The sequence below is a fragment of the Dipodomys merriami genome, unplaced genomic scaffold (genome assembly GCF_024711535.1).
Source record: "Dipodomys merriami isolate MVZ:Mamm:240054 unplaced genomic scaffold, mDipMer1.0.p SCAF_42, whole genome shotgun sequence".
Lineage (NCBI taxonomy): Eukaryota > Metazoa > Chordata > Mammalia > Rodentia > Heteromyidae > Dipodomys > Dipodomys merriami.
In genome coordinates this window covers 6,162,910-6,180,861 of record NW_027205826.1, presented here as the reverse complement: position 1 = coordinate 6,180,861, position 17,952 = coordinate 6,162,910, and the positions used below count along the sequence as shown (strand labels likewise).

The 17,952-nt window shown below is 46.4% G+C and overlaps 1 protein-coding gene across 3 annotated transcripts in view; it reads right to left on the bottom strand.

The window, feature by feature from the left end:
- The window catches only part of Arsg (arylsulfatase G), a 113,704-nt gene that overhangs the window by 64,813 nt on the left and 30,939 nt on the right, over positions 1 to 17,952 (bottom strand). For all 3 annotated transcript variants that reach the window (XM_069993148.1, XM_069993149.1, XM_069993150.1), the window contains exon 2: positions 4,174 to 4,885. In XM_069993148.1, coding sequence (XP_069849249.1) covers positions 4,174 to 4,391 — 218 coding nt within the window. In that variant the 5' untranslated portion in view covers positions 4,392 to 4,885. The remainder of the gene's footprint in view (positions 1 to 4,173; positions 4,886 to 17,952) is intronic.

The following is a 17,952-nucleotide window of genomic DNA, read 5'->3' as shown; positions in this document are numbered from 1 at the left end:
GTGCCCAGGCAGAGTTCAACCCCTAGTATCAGCACCAAAAAAAAAAAAAAATTCTCTGTCCTTGCTTCCATAGTATGCGCTAGAAAGCAAGACCTGGCCAGTGGCCAGCAGAGTGAGTCAGCTGAGTACCTGCCATCCTATAGATCACTGCAAACTCACCCCAGGCAGCAGAGTGGCTGCAAAAAACAAAACAAAACCAAGTATCCCAAGAGGGCTGCCACATGCCTGCCAAAAAAGCCAACGTTGAAAGCACAAGTCAAGGCAGGTGTTTGGCTGGATCGACAGCTCAGTTCATTCTTCTCCAAGGCCTCTTCAGAAGCAGCCTCAAATCCCTGGGCACCAGTGGCCTTTGAGTGGTGAAGATTATTGATCTCTGACACAGTGCCTAGAGCTCCTAGAGGCAGCTACGTTGGCATCGGCATCGGCATGACTCAGCTGAGGGAGAGGGAGGGAGAGCAAGGTTCAAAGAGGAGACACTGCTGATCCATGCACGCAAGTAATCACCAGACACTGGCAGCTGTACGCTGAGTCTTCCCAGCACACATTTCACCTGAGTGGCAGGTGGGTTTGGCTGGCTGAGACCACCTCTCACCACTGGTTATTCGTCTCTCCCATGAGACATTTGCTAGACAGTTCTACTCCTGCCATGGCTCCGTGACGTACCACAATTCCTCCTCACAGTACGCCTGTCACGGAGATTGCTCTTCTCATCCCACTGTACACATGAGCAGACTGAGGCTCAGCAAGGGTAGGTAACAAGTGTCACATAACCAGGAAGAACCAGACCGGGCCAGGACCCAGAAGTTCACATCTGTGATCCTAGCTACATAGGAGGCTGAGATATTATGATCAGGATTCAAAGCCAGCCCAGGTAGAAGTCAGTGATACTCTTATCTCCAATTAATCGCCCAAGGCCAAAAGCAGAACTTGAAGCTCAAATGGTAGAGCACCAGGCTTGAGCAAAAAAGCTAAGGAACAGTGCCCAGGACCTAAGTTGAAGCACTAGTATTGACAAAACCAACCAACAAAAAAGAGTCCATTCAAAGATGCTAAAAAAAAAAAGGCATTTTTCTCAAGTCATGCCGAAACCCTACTTAGCAATGAGTTCATGTCTGAAAGCCATGGTTCCTGGGAGTATGCAGAGGAGAGACCAGACCTCACAGCAAGCCTGGCCTTCCTGTCTACAAGGCCCAGAATGCAAAACCATCGACCTTAGGCCCGGACAGCTGTCTACCTGGCCACCGCCACAGGCTCAGACGGACAGAGTATGTTCACATAGGGGAGCCTACCAAACCGGGTTTGCTCCTGAGCCCTGAGGTACCCCTTCTGCTCAAGATGATGTTCTCAATGGGAGAATCTCTGGGCCAGAGATCTAAAACCCAGCTTAAATATAAGGCCTGTCTCTCCCCTAACCTGCTGACGTTGAAAGCAGTCCTTCTTGACAATGGCGTAAATGCAGTGAGGATTAATTCTCTCCCCAGGAAAGACTTCCGTGTCCAAAATCTGAGACATCTCATTTAAGACCATGAGTTTCTAGAGCTACTGTTTGAGATGGGGTCTCACAAAGCAGCCAGACCAACTTCAAACTCAAGATCCTCCTGCCTCCATCTCCCATGGAAGAGTTTACAGGCATGCACTGCCATGCCCAGCTCTAAAGTCCATTTCTCTTGATGAACGGTTCTGTTCATTGTTCATCATGTGAGAGAACCTGTACCTGTGTTAGGAATATAAGAGGGTGGGAGATACAGCACTTTCCTCTTTCTTTCTTTCTTTCTTTCTTTCTTTCTTTCTTTCTTTCTTTCTTTCTTTCTCTTTCTTTCTTTCTTTCTGTGTGTGTCAGTCATGGGACTTTAACTCAGAGCCTGGGCACCATCCCTGAGCTTTCTGGCTCAAGATTAGTGCTCTAATACTGTGAGCCACAGGGCCACTTCCAGTTTTCTGGAGGCAAATTGGAGATAAGAGTCTCATGGAAGCCGGGCGCTGGTGGTTCACGCCTGTAATCCTAGCTACTCAGGAGGCTGAGATCTGAGGATCATGGTTCAAAGCCAGCCCGGGCAGATGAGACCGTGAGACTCCTATCTCCAATAAACCACCAGAAAACCGGAAGTGGTGTTGTAGCTCAAGTGGTAGAGCGCTTGCCTTGAGCTGAAGAGCAGAGGGACAGCGCCCAGGCCCAGAGTTCAAGCCCCACGACCGACAAAAAAAAAAAAAAAAAAGAGTCTCATGGACTTTCCTGCCTGGGCTGGCTTTGAACCGTGATCCTCAGATCTCAGCCTCCTGAATAGCTAGGATGACAAGTGTGAGCCACCAGTGTCTGGCTTGCACTTTCCTTCTTGAAGCTCAGAGAAAGAGGAGCGTTTTCTGTGTGTCTGTGCTGCTCTCGTAACAAATTACACCTGGGCAGCCAGAAAGCCATAAGTCTGAAATGAAGACATTAGCAGTTTTTGGTGGCTGCCACAGTTCTTAGTACCAACACATCCAATCCCATCTCTACTTCACATTACTTTCTCCCTGTGTCTCTGTGTCCCCCCTTTGGCGGATAATGACCCCAGTCATTGGATTTAGGTGGTTTGCCCTAAATTCATTATGATATCATGAAAATCCTTGACATTTATTAAGACCAACTTTCCAAATGAGGTCACATTCTGATGTTTTGAATTTGATGTGCTGATCAATCTGATGGGGGAAGGGAGGCAGCTTCACCCGAACACAGGCAGACAAAGTTGAAAGCCTGAGAAGCTGCAAGGTCAGGGTACAGCTGAGGTACCTTGGGATACCGGCTCTGAGGAGCCCAAGAGTCAGGGTCTTACGTAGTGAGCAGCAATCAGTGAAACAGGAAGTAACAGTGCACAGGATGAGTTCACCACCTAGGTGAGGCCTGCCACGGGGAAATGACAATGCAAGAGAGCTGGGAGATAGAGGGTGAAGAAATCCAGGTTGTGAGATCATACAGAGCTTAGGGCTACAAAAAGGCTCCAAAGGATGGGAAGCAGAGAAAGTGATCCAAGAAAGTTCACAATGACTGAGGTGAGAAAAAAAAAATGGCTGAATGCGATAGAGACCAGTGTGGCTATCTTTCTACCCAGGTGTGTCTACCTCAGAGGAAAAGATCTGAGCTTGGGACTGCAAGTGGCTGCAACTCTATAGAGATTCTCCATGTGCCATTCGGAGCAGCTAGAATGATTTCCCAACCCAAATGGAGGCATATAGTAATACAACACAGATGGGATCCATACTGGCAACTCATCCACATCAGCCAGAAAAACAACACAAAAGTCAACTAGGCTTGGTGACGCATGCCTGTAATCCTAGCACTCAGGAGGCTGAGTTAGGAGGATCAAAAATGTCTCAAGGCAAAAAAACAATTTTTTTAAAAAATGTAGATGTTGGCCAGCTCTGACACTTGTTCTCCATCTGTGTGGAAAAAGCAGGGAAACGTTCCAGTCCCACTCCACAGATGTGCAACCTCAACCCTACAGTGGTCGTGTGCATCTTAACTGTTCATTCATCATGTCCACTCACAAATGAGCATGTGTACCCATGGTTCTCAGCTGCTTTTCAAAGTTTTCTCCCTCCCCCCCCCACCCCGAGCCATCAGGCTGAGTTCTTCATCCTCCCCTTTATAAACTCCAAGAACTCTAAACACAGACTCATGTATGACTCCATTGTAAAATTCTTACTTTTCTTTTGAAAAGGGAAAAAAATTATCTATGACTCAATTGCAATTCTTACAAGCCGTTTAACCTGTCTCCTCTGCCAAGTGAGTAAAATGACGGCAACGATTTCTGTCTTGTCCACCTCTGTACTCCCAGCTTCTAATATATATGTACACTCCAAATATGTTGGATGGATGGATTGGGTAGGTGGGTAGGCAGATGGATGGATATGTAGAGTAGATAGGATAGTGGGGTGGATAGGTGGATAGATGGATGGATGGGTAAATGAATGGGTGGGTGAATGAATAAATGAATGGAGAAATGGATGGGTGAGTGGGTGGATGGATGAGTGGATGGATGGATGGATGGATGGGTAGATGGGTAGATAATTTTCTTCATGCTGGCAAGCTGGCTTTAAACCAGATGAATAAGTAATAAAATCAACATGCACCCACATGATTTAAGAACTGGGTGGAGACATCCACAGATATGTGAGCTTGGCATCTTCAACACTCACCTCATTCCTTCCGAAGCCATCTTATCCAGGTTGGGGGTGTCCTTTGTCTCTGCCCAATTTGCTCCCAGGTCACCCCATCCCATATCATCAGCCAAGATGATCACGATATTTGGTTTCTGGCCCATCTTTTTCCCACGGATCCCAAAGTCCACAAGAGGGTAAAAAAATCCAGAGAAACTCACTCCCACCAACAAAACTTTCAGAGAAAGCCAGCCCATGCTGGTAAGCAGCTTCCCTCTGTCGGCTGCAAAGGTGAATCACTGCTAGGGATTCCCCCGCAGTGCTCTGTCTGCAGGAGCAGGTGCAGTGTGTGTGACTGGTAATGGCAGTGTTAATGGTGAAGGTGTTACAGAGATGGTTGGGGCTACAGAAATGAGGACTCCATCTGAAACCCTAATCCCAGAGAGTCAGGAGACTTGTAAATCACCGGAAGTTCCTCTCCATAGGAGCTACTTCACTACTGCAGCTTCACACGATGACCACCAAGACGTGCAACTATTAGACGCCACAGTCAGCAACTGCTCTTTGACCAGGCAGCAAATCGCCGCTCGAGGATGTTAAGAGTCACAGCCCAAGCCCTGCATCTGTGTGAGACTCCATCTGGTGCCTGTCGGATACATTCTCCCATCTGAACACCTGAATGTTCTAGAAGCCGCAGTCAGCCCCAAATGAGTTTCTAAGTTCCAGATGGTTGAGGTTTCTGTCAGGTTTCCTGAAAGAACAAAAATTGACAAGAAAACAGTTTTAAAACTGCCAGTGCAGCTGTGTTTTACCCAGTAGCTTAGGAAATAATCATTTTTCCACGCCAACAGATGTTTTCCTTCTTATTTGAATATTTAACGGGCTCCTCAGTTTCTTCCACCTGAAATGCCATGACAATAATATTTGCAATGGACCTCTAGTTACAGGGTCAGAAGTAATATGAGAGATGACTTCTCTCAACCCACGCACAGTGTAGATGGGAGGTGGAGGCCCAGCGTTCTTGGTGGGGAAAGAAGGCTCAGCCCCCCAACTCTGCTAAATCCCAGTGCAGCCCCTCTTGCTACCACGTGCGTCTGATTCACAAGAAATCCCCAAGTTAATTGTGACTTCGTTAAACTCACTGAGAATTCTAAAAGGTTAGATCATTAGGATTAAGACACAAGTCTCTGTAATATTCATGCTCTAACCTAACCATTTTCAGCCAGTGGCTCACACCTGTAATTCCAGCTACTCAGGAGACGGAGATTGAAGGAGTAGAGTTGAAGCCAGCCAAGGCAGGAAAAGTATAGAAGATTTTTTTTTTAAATCTCCAGTTAACTACCAAAAAGCTGATGGTGCTGTGGCTGAAGTGGCAGAGTGGTAGCCATGACACAAAAGCTCAGGGATAGCATCCAGGCCCTGAGTTCAAGCCCCAGGACCAACACCTACACACACACACACACACACACACACACACACACACACACACACACACACAAACACACACACACACACAAATACACAAATACACACTTGATAGAAATTAATTTGGGGGCGAAGTGGTGATGTGGCTCAAGTGGTAGTATGCTCGCCTTGAACTGAAGAGCTCAGAGACAGCGCCCAGGCCCAGAGTTCAAGCCCCCCAACCAACAAAGAAAAAAGAAAAAAAGAAATTAATTTGGGAGAAAAAGAGGACATGTAGCAACAAAATTAATAATAGAATCTAGGTGGTAGCAATATGGCTATTTACTGTAAAGTACTTTCAACTTGCATATGTTTGTAATTAAATGTAAAAAATTTTCCTGGAAATATGTCCCTTTTCACCCTAATTATGTAATTTTTTAAATTTAATTTAATTTTTTTTTTGCCAGTCATGGTGCCTGAACTCTGGGCCTGGGCGCTGTCCCTCAGCTCTTCAGCTCAAGGCTAGCGCTCTACCACTTGAGCCACCGCACTACTTCCAGCTTTTTCTTCTTATGTGGTGCTGAGGAATCGAACCTAGGGCCTCATGCATGCAAGACAAGCACTCTACCACTGAGCCACCTTCCCAGCCCCATAATTATGTAATTTTTTTGAGACAAGAGTCTCATTGTACAACTCAGGCATGTAGCCCAGGCTGGTCTCAAACTTGCCATCCTCCTGCCTCAGCCTACTGAGTTCTGGGATTACAGGCTTGTACAACCATGATCAGCCTAATCATGGAATCTGTAGTAGAAAAGGACTAGAGATATAATTCAGAGGTAGAACACTTGCCTAGAATATATGAGATCCTAAGTTCCATCTCTAGCATTAGGGAGGGAAAGGGAGGAGAGAAGGAGAAAGAGAAGAAGAGGTAGAGGAAAAGGAGTACAGAAAGAAAAGACAAGATAGATTTGGTGTGTAAGGCTGGGGTTGGGAATCTGTAATTCTACCAAGCTCCCAGGTGAGGCCTACACTGCTAGTCCTGGTTCATTCTTGGAGTAGGAAAGTGCTAGAAAACAAAAACCAACTTGACTCTGGTCTTACATGAGACAGGAAAACAGCACAGCCTAACTAGAGGTGACTGGGCTCCAGCTGACAAAGACCAAGGTGAAACCTATCACAGTGAGTTTTGCAAGTCAGGGCTAGACTTTCAGCTACTGGTTACAAATAGAGCTGAGAGAGGAGGAAGATGTCATTATCCTAGTTTTTGAAGGTAGTGAGAAGACACAGAGCTAAAATTCTGGACCAAATAAAAGCCTTAGTTGAACACGGGAAAGAACCAATGTGTCATGTTAGTAGGCCTAGATTTTTGTCCTCCCTACCAGCTAAGCCAACAGTCAGCAGGAGGGGATGGGGATAGGTGGGAATATGTAAATGATGGGCAGATATTCCTTAATCAAAATAAAAGGAAGTCCAGTAAACAGCCAAGATCTTCAGAAGTCCAATGAATCAATTGTTCAGAAATGCAAATTCCTCTTTCCAAAAGGAGAGTGATTTCAACTCAATTAGATGCCAGCAAGTGTTTGTTGAACTTGAGGCCCTGGAAGATTTCTCTTTTTTGGAAAGTCTTTCTGGAAGTTTCTTGCACAAGCAGATTACTTAACAAATACTTGTTCACCTGGTGCTTAACTTCCAGCCTCATTCCACAGGCTCCTGAGCATTGAGCAATGGTCCTAGAATGCTTTTCTTCTTAAAGCTACTTAGCCCAGGAGCCCTGGAGAGACTTCATTCCTGCTCAATAATCCATTTAAGAATGACTCAAGGTACAAGAGAGTTCCAGGAGGGGAAAAAAAAAATCACTCCTGAAAGAAGGTGAAATGAAAGTACACATAGATTGTTTACCTCCATTGTTCCATGATACAAGGATTTTCAGAGAATCCTTAACACAGAACTTAAAATTTTCACAGGAATGGAAATAAGCTAATTTAGCCAGCTTGCCACCATATCTCTGGGGAGACATTTAATCCCTTCTCAGTTTGTAGATTGTGTGTGTGTGTGTGTGTGTGTATGTGTGTGTGTGTGTGTGTGTGTGTGTGTGTGTGTGTGTGTGTGTGTGTGTGTTTGTGTGTGTGTGTGTGTGTGTCCCCTTAAGCTTGAACTCAGGGCCTGGAAGCTGTCTTTGCACTTCTTTTACTCAAGGCTACTACTCTACCACTTCAGCCACAGCTCTACTTCTGGTTTCTTTTAATCATTAACTGCAGATAAGAGTCTCATGAACTTTTCTGCCCAGGCTGGCTTCAAACTCTGATCCTCAGATCTCAGCCTCCTGAGTAGCTAGGATTACAGGCATGAGCCACTGGTGCCCAGCCTAGATTTACTTTTTAAGCTAGAAGGAAAAGTCAAACTGTAGAAGGAAGACCCCCTACTCAGGCAAGGCAAGCCCCACCTAGTCGTCCAAAGTGACAGAGCCCACCGCAACAAAGTTGTTAATAAAGAAGCAACTTTATTGAGAAGGTTCCTACACTGACTGGCCAGGGCCATAGCACAGGCTCGGGAGCTGATACTGCAACCCCCCCAGCGGCCCATGTACTTTGGTTTTTAAAGGCAAAATTCAGGTCAAGCCTGGTCAAGCACAGGTGACCAATGAGATTGTCACACGCCCAAAAGATTGCACAGTCAAACTAGACCACATGCAGTGGCCAGTGAGGTTATAGTTTGTCACATAATGGCTGTTTAAACCAGCCTATCACTTTTAGTTTAAATGACTCACAAGTTCAACGGGTAAGGCAGGAAGAGTTTAGTGGAGTTTACCATAAGCACGTGAAAAAGGCAGAGTTTACGGTAAACTCTCGATGTTTCCAGTATGTGCCAGTTACAGCCTAACTGTTTTATCTGTCAGTCCTGAACAGAACAGTCAAGGTGGGTTAGGTTAAGGGGAGGGGGATCTAGAGGCATTTTTTTCCATTACAGGAACTGGCTGGTTGGAGCCAAGGTCTAGTTAACCTTGTTTAAAGGATTTTTTCTAAAATCCCTAAAACAAAGGCAAAGCCTGGAAAGAAGCTGTACCAGCTCAAGTCTCCTCTCAGAGCCTACTTCAACATGAAACATCCAATGGAGGACTCTAAGCCAAGGAGTTCCATTAAGATCCATGCTGGTCCTTTTTAAGCCTAGTTGTCCTAAAGAAACTGGGCCCACTTGCTGGCCCAGGACTTTATCTCCCAACTTTCCATAGCTGTCAGTCTATGGTGGGAGGGCAGGCACTGGCAAGGGGCTGGCCACCTGCCTAAGGAGTTTGGTGGTGAGTGCCCTTGTGGTCCAAGCTAATAGGAGGATCTCTGTCTGAGCGTGACCTTGGGCCACAAGTTAAGAGTATCTGAACAAAAGCTAAATCAAAAAAGGGCTGAGGATATGGCTCAAGTAGTAAAGTGCCTGCCTAGAAAGTGAAAGGCCCTGAGTTCAAACACAAGTACTGTCGAAACAAGAATAACAACAGAAATGGGCATCAGAGAATAGGAATCATGATAAGGCTGACAATCAATGATTGTTGTATTCCTGCCTGGGGAGCTCGGAGATCTGAGGAGCTGTTGGAATCTGGACACCACAGGAATCCATCCCAGCCAGCCTCATGGAGATATAGTAGGGCAGTCTAGCCTTGAACTGGGACCCTCTTAATCTCTGCCTTCCCAGTAGCTGAGATCACAGATGTGACCCATGATCATGCCCAGCTCCAATCTCCATCTTATTCATGGACTTTTTGTGGTGTTAAGAGACAGCACCCAGGGCCTCATGGAGGCTTACTAAGCAGGTGCTATACTACTGACCTAGATCCCAGGGCCCTTACCAAAATTTAAAGCAGGGCTGCCAGGTAGGCGGAAGTTTGATTTCCCTTCAGTTTCCAGGCTAATGAGCAGGGAAATGAGCCCTGGAGGCTGCCAGCCAAGAGAATGAGGGTAAAATGACCGGGCGACCTGCTGGGCAGTGTCCTGGGGCTTCCTGAGCCCCTCAATCCATCACCTGACTCTGGCTCCCCATGGGCTTCCCTGGGCCAAGCATCTTCCTAGAGACCCTTGAAAACAGCTGAAATAACAAGGAGGTTGGACAGACTTTTCTGGCAGAGGGCTTTGTTAGTTTCCCAGAGACAGCAGTTTCTGATGAGCTGAGGCCAGAAGAGACAAAGAAGCAGAGCTGGGGATGGGGGGGGGGAGGGGGGAGGGAGGAATTCTCTTATTACAGAATTCGGTTGTTTAACCTCAAAAAAATCAGAACATGGGTTGTGTGCTGGCCAGGGGCCTGGAGTCTCACGGAAGTTGGGGGAGGGGGGTGCTAGGAAGAGCCTTGGGCACTAGCTGCCCATCTGAGGCCTGACATGAGTCCCCCACACATCTAGTCATTGGTCCAACAAATGTGTACTGGCCCTTTAATCCAGACACTGCACAAAGCCATGAATGAGACAAATGAAATCCCTCTCTCACACCAAATACTTTTTTTTGGGGGGGGGGTGGACGGGCGGGTAAGGGTTGCAGAAAAGTCAAAAAGATTAAATGTGAGCATGGCAGAGAAAATCAAAGCAGGAAGGGGCCTCAGCTGATGAAGTTGGTCAGGGTACTACCCTGTAGAAAGTAAAGGGGAAGAATCTATATGGAACACCTCCCTTCCCGCCCCCCCCCAGCACCCATGCTGGAAGAAGATGGCAAGCAGAGAACCAAGGTCCAGTTCAGGTGAGAGGCAACGAAAGGCTGTGGAAGGAGGAAGAGTGTTAGAGTCACAGAGCAGAAGAGGAGGCTTGTCCTGAGAAGGGAAACCACAGGCAGCTCCCACAAGGCGAGTAAGACCTGCATAACGTTGCAGCAGAATCCCTGAGCTCTCAGCCGAGATCCTCAAGGCAGCTCTGGGAAGGGAGAACCTGAGCTCCACAGAGAGGAGGCCCTCCCATCCATCCAGATGTGTCCAGGTAAGGGACAGGTAAGGTAGGGTGAAGAAAGCAGAAGCCCCTACTAAGGGCTTGGAATTTAAGGAGGTAGCATCTCCCTTTCAGCCACCGCTGCGCACTTACAACCCACGGAGTGGACGCCTCCTTAACTTTCGCTTCATTCTAGTCCAGGCCCCCAGATAACAACCACAGCCAGGACCAAGAGTTATGGCAGGGTCCCTTTCCTCACCCCAAGTCAGTAGGAGTCTGGCTCAACGTGGGCAGGTAGATTCTTAAAGCAGAGGTAGGATGCACTTTCAGCTCATCCAAGGACACAAAGAATAACCTTGACCTGATACCTCCACACAAGCAGGAAAGCAACTCCACTGCCATCTTTAACACAGCTTTATTGCAGTATACTGGTGGCGGGAACCTGCGATCCTAGCTACTTAGGAGACTGAGATCTAATGCTCAAGGTTCAAAGCCAGCTAGAGCAGAAAAGTCTGTGAGATGAGACTCTTATCACCAATTAACCACTAAAAAGCCAGGAGTTGAGGCGTGGCTCATGTTCCAGACATGAAGAAAAAAAGAAAAAAAAAAAAAAAGCCAAGCAAGAGTACAAGACTCTGGGCTGGGAAGGTGGCTCAGTGGTAGAGTGCTTGCCTTGCATGCATGAGGCCCTGGGGTTGATTCCTCAGCAGAAAAAGTCAGAAGTGGTGCTGTGGCTCAAGTGGTAGAGTGCTAGCCTTGAGCTGAAGAGCTGAGGGACAGCGCCCAGGCCCAGAGTTCAAGCCGCATGACTGACCAAAAAAAAAAAAAGTGTTCAAGCCCTAGCACAGACACCACAAACAAAAAACCTTTACCCTGATAGGAGGACTGAGGATTCAAATTTAATTAGGACTATATAGAAAGTTCTAGGCTAGCCTGCACTATCTAGCAAGACTCTGTCTCAAAACAAAGTAAAACAAGTAAGAAAATACTTTATTTGGGCAAGGGCTATAGCTCTATAGAGGAAATCTACCTAGCATATACACAAAACCTTGGGTTTGATCTTCAGCAGTACAAAGAAAGGAGGCAGAAAGACAGAGAAGTGAGAAGGGGGAGGGGCTCCATTTTTTCCATTCATTTAAGCTGGGAGACCTCATTTATCCCTTTAAGCTTGGAGATCTCAAGCAAGAACCTGCAGTCAGGAGCATCTCTTCTGGGAGCCCAGAGATGCCAGGAAGGCCATCCACAGGGGAGCATCCTGTCCACTTCTAGGCCAAGACCGCCTGTTGAGATGGTCACAGAAGGAAACCATGTAGCACAAGCCAATCCAGGAGAGCCATGCAGCTAAAAGCTCAGGAGCCCTGTGAAAATTATAACTGGGTCGTGGAACACAGATCAGAAAAACAGAGCAACTGCACATCTGAAGGCCATCTTTTCTCTATACCTCTCTCCTCTACTTGAAAATTCCCGAATGGCATGACCAGGGGGGAGGGCTGTCCTTCAGCTACCGGAGATCCCCGGTCAACTTGTTGCTGTTTATTTTGTTTTTCAAGACAGAATCTCACCATGTAGCCCAGCCCAGACTCAAACTGATGTTCCTTCTGCCTCTGTCTGCAGTGCTGGGATTACAGGTATACACCAACACACTTGGCCTCCTCTCTCCTTTTTTTTTTTTCTACAATATTTTTTTCCCTACAATATATTTGTAAGTAAAATGGGGCCTATAGATGTATTGCAATGAAGCCCCCTTGTACTTTTTTTTTTTTTTTCAGTCCTGGGCCTTGAACTCAAGGGCCTGGGCACTGTCCCCCAGCTTCTTTTGCTCAAGGTTAGCACTCTACCACTTGAGCCACAGTGCTACTTCCAGCTTTTTCTGTTTATGTGATACTGAGGAATGGAACCCAGGGCTTCATGCATGCTAGGCAAGCACTCTACCACTAAGCCACATTCCCAGTTCTCCCTGCACCTCCCCGCCCCCCCCATACTATTTATGCAAGCTAATAAAGCAAATATATATATATATATATATATATATATATATATATATATATATATATATATATATATATTCTGGATTGTAGATCTAGAAGAGATTAAGTTCAATTCTTTTTCCTTTTTTGTTTTGTTTTTTAGTAGACTTGACCATACTTTTTTCTTTTTGCAGTACTGAGGTTTGAACTCAGGGCTTCGTGTATGTTGAACAGTTGTTCTACACCTAAGTCACTTCTCCAACACATTTTCATACTTTTCTTTTTTGTACTTCCTGCCTACTTCCATGCCTGGAACCTAGAGCCTCTTAAGTTGAGTGACAGGTACATACTACCACACTCAGCTATTAGTTGACAGAGGGTCTTAAGAACCTATTACTGAGGCTGGCCTCAAATTATAATCCTCTCAATCTGTCTCCCAAGTGAGTTGCTAAAGGACAGGCCAGAGCCATTGGCACCAGCCACATTTTATGTCTCATCTTTCTTCTTGTCCTGTTAATCAAGCTCAGTATTTCTTTTTCTTTTGGTCATGTTTGTGTGAGAAGAGGGAACTTTTAAGCAAACTTTCTATAGCATCTTCTCTATTTGTGTATAATCATCCTTGCTCTAGATCCATCCCACCTCTCCAAGGAAATGTGTTAGAATAAAGGTTTTGGTTCCACCAAAACATCTAAGTCAAGCCCTAAATCCCAATGTGATGGAATTTGGAGAAGGCCTAGGAGAGGCACGTAGGCTTAGATGATGAGACTGTGGGAGAATGAGATGGAAGAGCTTTGTTCTCTTGCCCTACCAGGTGAACAGGCCATTATCAAGCCAGGAAGATCCCTTATCAGGAACCAGATGAGCCTGAACCACGTCTTTTATCTTAAGATTCCCAGCTTCCAGACCAGTGAAACACATTTCTGTTTTCTTAAATCCCTCTCCCTAATCTGTGGGATCAAATCCTGGCATCCTGAGCACACTAAGCCCACTTCTTGCTAATGTTTTATCTGAGAATGTCTGAAGGTGAGGTATGGGTGGAGTCGAGCTACACTAAAATTTGGGCAAAGAATGTTGAATTTGGTGACGCTGTTACTTTGACAAATTTGCCTTTTGGAGGATGAATCTAGGGAATGTGATGGCCGTGTCAAGAAAAATATGTCTTGAAGACCTCATTTACCTGCAAGCTACCTGCTCCACCCCAAATGTTTCACAGGAATCAAATAATCCAACACAAATTCTCAGTAACTGCTCAGCTATGCTGGCTATTGTTATTCTATCTTTCCACTTTTTGTTTTAAAGGGATAACATTTTTTGTGTGTTGGCTGGTATGGGAGCTTGAACTCAGGGCCTAGGCACTGTCCCTTAGTATTTTTTGCCGCTTGAGCCCACAGTAACACTTCTGGCTTTTTGGTGATTAGCTGGAGAGAAGCATCTCTCACAGTTTCTGACCCCAGGGTTGTCTTCCAATGGTGATCTTTAGATCTCAGCCTACTGAGTAGTTAGTCTCACTGGTGCCCAACAAGGGGTAATATGAGAATGCTCTGAGAAAGCACCAGGCAAGCCTCAGTGAAATGAATATTCAACAAAAACATTCTGGGTGTGGATGGTGAAATCCGGGCTGGCTATAGGTAATGGCGGCGAGATGAGCATCAGAATGCTCTGCCGCTGGATTCTGAACCCAGTGAAGGAAGAACTTACAAACACCTTGGTCAGGAGCTATGCCAGTTTTGCAAAGTCAAGTGTCATTCTGGTTTGCATTTTCAAAGCTCCTAACTTGGTTCGACTGTGTCATCTTGAGTAAACCTGAGCTAGATCCTTCCGCTGGGCAGACTCCAGTGATGGCTGGCATTGTTGCTATAAGCTACCTTCCAGCAAATCTGGCTTTGAGGTCTCGCTGTAAAGTGAGTGGAAGAGGAATCTCCCTTTTGCTGATGCTAATTAAAAGGAAAGCCAGGCGCTGGTGGTTCAGTCTGTAATCCCAGCTACTAAACAGGCTAACATCCAAGGACCAGGGTCCAAGACCAGCAGGGCAGAAAAGTCCATGAGACTCTTATCTCCAATTAACATCCAAAAACCGGAAGTGGAACTGTGGTTCAGTGCTAGCCTTGAATGAAAGAGCTCAGGGCCAGCATCCAGGCCCCAAGTTCAAGCCCTATGACCGAAAGAAAAAGAACCAAAAAAGGGGAGGGGAGGGAAGGGGAGGGGAGGGATCACATTTCAAGAACATCAGAAACATCCAGAGCATGGCTTGTCCTTGATACTTGGCCTGAGATTCAAGCAACACACAACTCCTGGATGCAAACTCCAAGTTAGTAACTTAACCAAAGGGTGTTCAATCAGTATTTAATGAACAAAAGAAAATCTAGCCTGCCCAGGCCCCACCCTGAAAACCAGGTTCATCCCCTATTTCCCTAACTAACGTCAGACGACCATTCTAGTTGGCCATCCTCCAGAGGCTCACTTGTAATTCTCACATTAAGACTTCACTTTGGGGGCTGGGAAGGTGGCTCAGTGGTAAAGCGCTCGCTTTGCATGCTTGAGGCCTTGGGTTCGACTCCTCAGCACCACACAAGCAGAAAAAACAAAAGCCGGAAGTGGCGCTGTGGCTCAAGTGGTAGAGAGCTAGCCTTGAGCTGAAGAGCTGAGGGACAGCGCCAGGCCCAGAGTTCAGGCCACACGACCAGACCCCCCCCCAAAAAAAAAAGACTTTACTTTGGGGGGAAGGGGAGAGTTGTGGAGGTGGGAGGGAAGGGATGGTAGAGGAAAAACAAAGGAGGAGGCAACAATACTTGACAGGAAATGTACTCATTACTTTGCTCATGTAACTGTAACCCCTCTGTACACTATTTTTACAATAAAAAATGTACCCCCCCAAAAAAGAAGACTTCACTTTGTGGCCTTGGGAGGTTGCTAAGTTGTGGAACACTACCCTAACATGTCTGCAGCACTCACTACAAAAACAAAACAAATCTGTCTGGTTCCGTGGCTTAAGACTATAATCCTAGCTACTTAGGAGATAGAGGTCAGGGAGATCATAATTCAAAAGGCCAGCTTGAGCAAAGAAAAAAAAAAAGGCATAAGAATCTATCTTTATCAACAGCTGGGAGCAGTGTCAAGGATCTACCATCTCAAGGATGTGGAGGGAGGGGAAAGGAAGCACAAATAGGAGGATCACAGTCCAGGATATAAAGAAAGAGCCCATCTCAAAAAAGAACCAATGCTGGGCTGGGAAGGTGGCTCAGTGGTAGAGCGCTTGCCTTGCATGCCTGAGGCTCTGGGTTCGATTCCTCAGTACCACATAAGCAAAGAGAAAAAAAGCCGGAAGTGGTGCTGTGGCTCAAGTGGTAGAGTGCTAGCCTTGAGCTGAAGAGCTGAGGGACAGCACCCAGGCCCAGAGTTCAGGCCCCATGACCGGACCCCAAAAAAAAAAAAAAAGAACCAATGCAAAAAAAAGGGGGGGGGGCTCCCAGCGGAGTGGCTCAAATAGCCTGCTTTGCCTTGCAAGCTCCAAACCCCAGTACCACCAAACCAAAACCAAAGGCTCCTCCACTTGTTGCAAGGTAATAGTGACACATACATCTTCTCCATAGGAAGCACATTCTCCGGGGTGTGGTTTTTGTGGCCCTGTAGATGGCTGCACTCATCAGTTCTCACCAGAAGGCTGTGGATGATGAACAGGCAGGGCATGGGAGGGAAGGACAGAGGTTCTCAGTGCATCCAGGCTAACTTCTCCCGAGGAGATTAGAATCTCCACTGGCCACAGCAGGGCAGGGTCCTTCCAGGTCCTGTCCACCACAGAGTCCCAGGGCACCCATTCTGCATCAGTCACAGCAGCTGGAAATGCATTGCATTGGCCCCAGAGGGTTAAAACGAAGATCTGCCTTGCAGGAAACCACACATTGACAGTGTGTGTATGCTTGGACAGGAACAGGAAGTAGGAAGAAGAGCGAGGTTGTGTGTCTTGGGCTTTGGGGAACATGGCAGTGGACAAGAATTATCCAAAGAAAGCTTGATTCCACCAAGGCAGAAGTCAGTGGCTTGGTACCTTGCACTTTGCCACATTCCATGACCCATAACCTAGACTAGACACAAAGTCTAATACAGCATGCACTTATTCCTAAATGCAATGTGATTGACATGATTTCTTTTTTATCTTTCTTTCTTTTTGTTGGTCGTGAAATTTGAATTCCAAGCCTGGGCGTTGTCTCTGAGCTCTTCAGCTCAACACAAGCACTCTACCACTTAAGCCATAGCACCACTTCTGGTTTTCTGTACCACTTCTGGTTTTCTGTTTATGTGGTGCTGAGGAATTGAACCCAGGGCCTCATGCATGCGAGGCAAGCACTCTACCACTGAGCTACCTTCCCAGCCCCAGACTGACATGATTTCTTGTTCTGAGGATATTGGTTTGAGTTTTAGGCCTTTTGCAGCAGTTCCAATACATACATACTTATACATGTATAGATAGATAGATAGATAGATAGATAGATAGATAGATAGATAGATAGATAGATAGATAGATAGATTTTTTTTTTTAAACAGAGGCTTCAAGGCTGGGAAGGTGGCTCAATGGTAGAGTGTTTGCCTTGCATGCATGAAGCCCTGGGTTTGATTCCTCAGTACCACATAAACAGAAAAAGCTAGAAGTGGTGCTGTAGCTTAAGTGGTAGAGCTCTAGCCTTGAGCCCAGAAAGGCTCAAGGACAGAGTCCAGGCCCTGAGTTGGACGCTCAAGATGTGCAAAAAACAAACCACCAAAAAAGCCACAAACCAAACCAAACCAAACCAAAACAAAACAAAAAAACCCCAAAGGACTCCCTAAGGCTATGTTCTATTATTGTTTTTTTTTTTTCTTTGTAAGCTGTGAGAGGATCACACTCCAAGAGCACTAAGCTGGGAAGACTTAAGTCCAAAAGAAGAAACTTTTAATGGTGAAATCCAATCATTCCAAGCCAGGTGGTGCTGGCTCACACCTGTAAATCCTAGCTACTCAGGAGGTGAAGATCTAAGGGCTGCAGTTAGAAGCCAGCCTAGGCAGGAAGCCTGTGACACTCTATTCCCAATGAATCACAGGAAAAGCCTGAAGTAGAGCTGTGGCTCAAGTGGTAGAGTGCTAGCCTAGAGCAAAAGGCACTCGGGGACAAAGCCTAGGACAGGCGAAACAAAACAAAAAGAAGTCACTCCAGAGTTAGTGACTCATACCCAGGTCCAAGTCCTGGACACAGCTCCGTGGGTGGTTATGGGTGACCTCAAGGTCCCCCAGTACAAGACGCGTTCACCCCCTCCCGTCTCCCTCTCTTGCTGTGCTGTGCATCCTTCCCTTGGTTCAAGGTCCTCCCCCCATCCTGCTCTGAACCTCGGTTCTCAATTCTCTAGGAGACAATGGTCAATGGTCAAAGGTCAAGTCACTTGTCCTAAGAGCCAACAACAGTGGGCGGTCCCTTACACATGTTCTCTCAGTCAACTTGGCAACACAGCAGGTAACATGTTATCTTCACCATCATCATCATCATCATATCACCATCCTTAGCATCACTAGTCAGGCACCCCA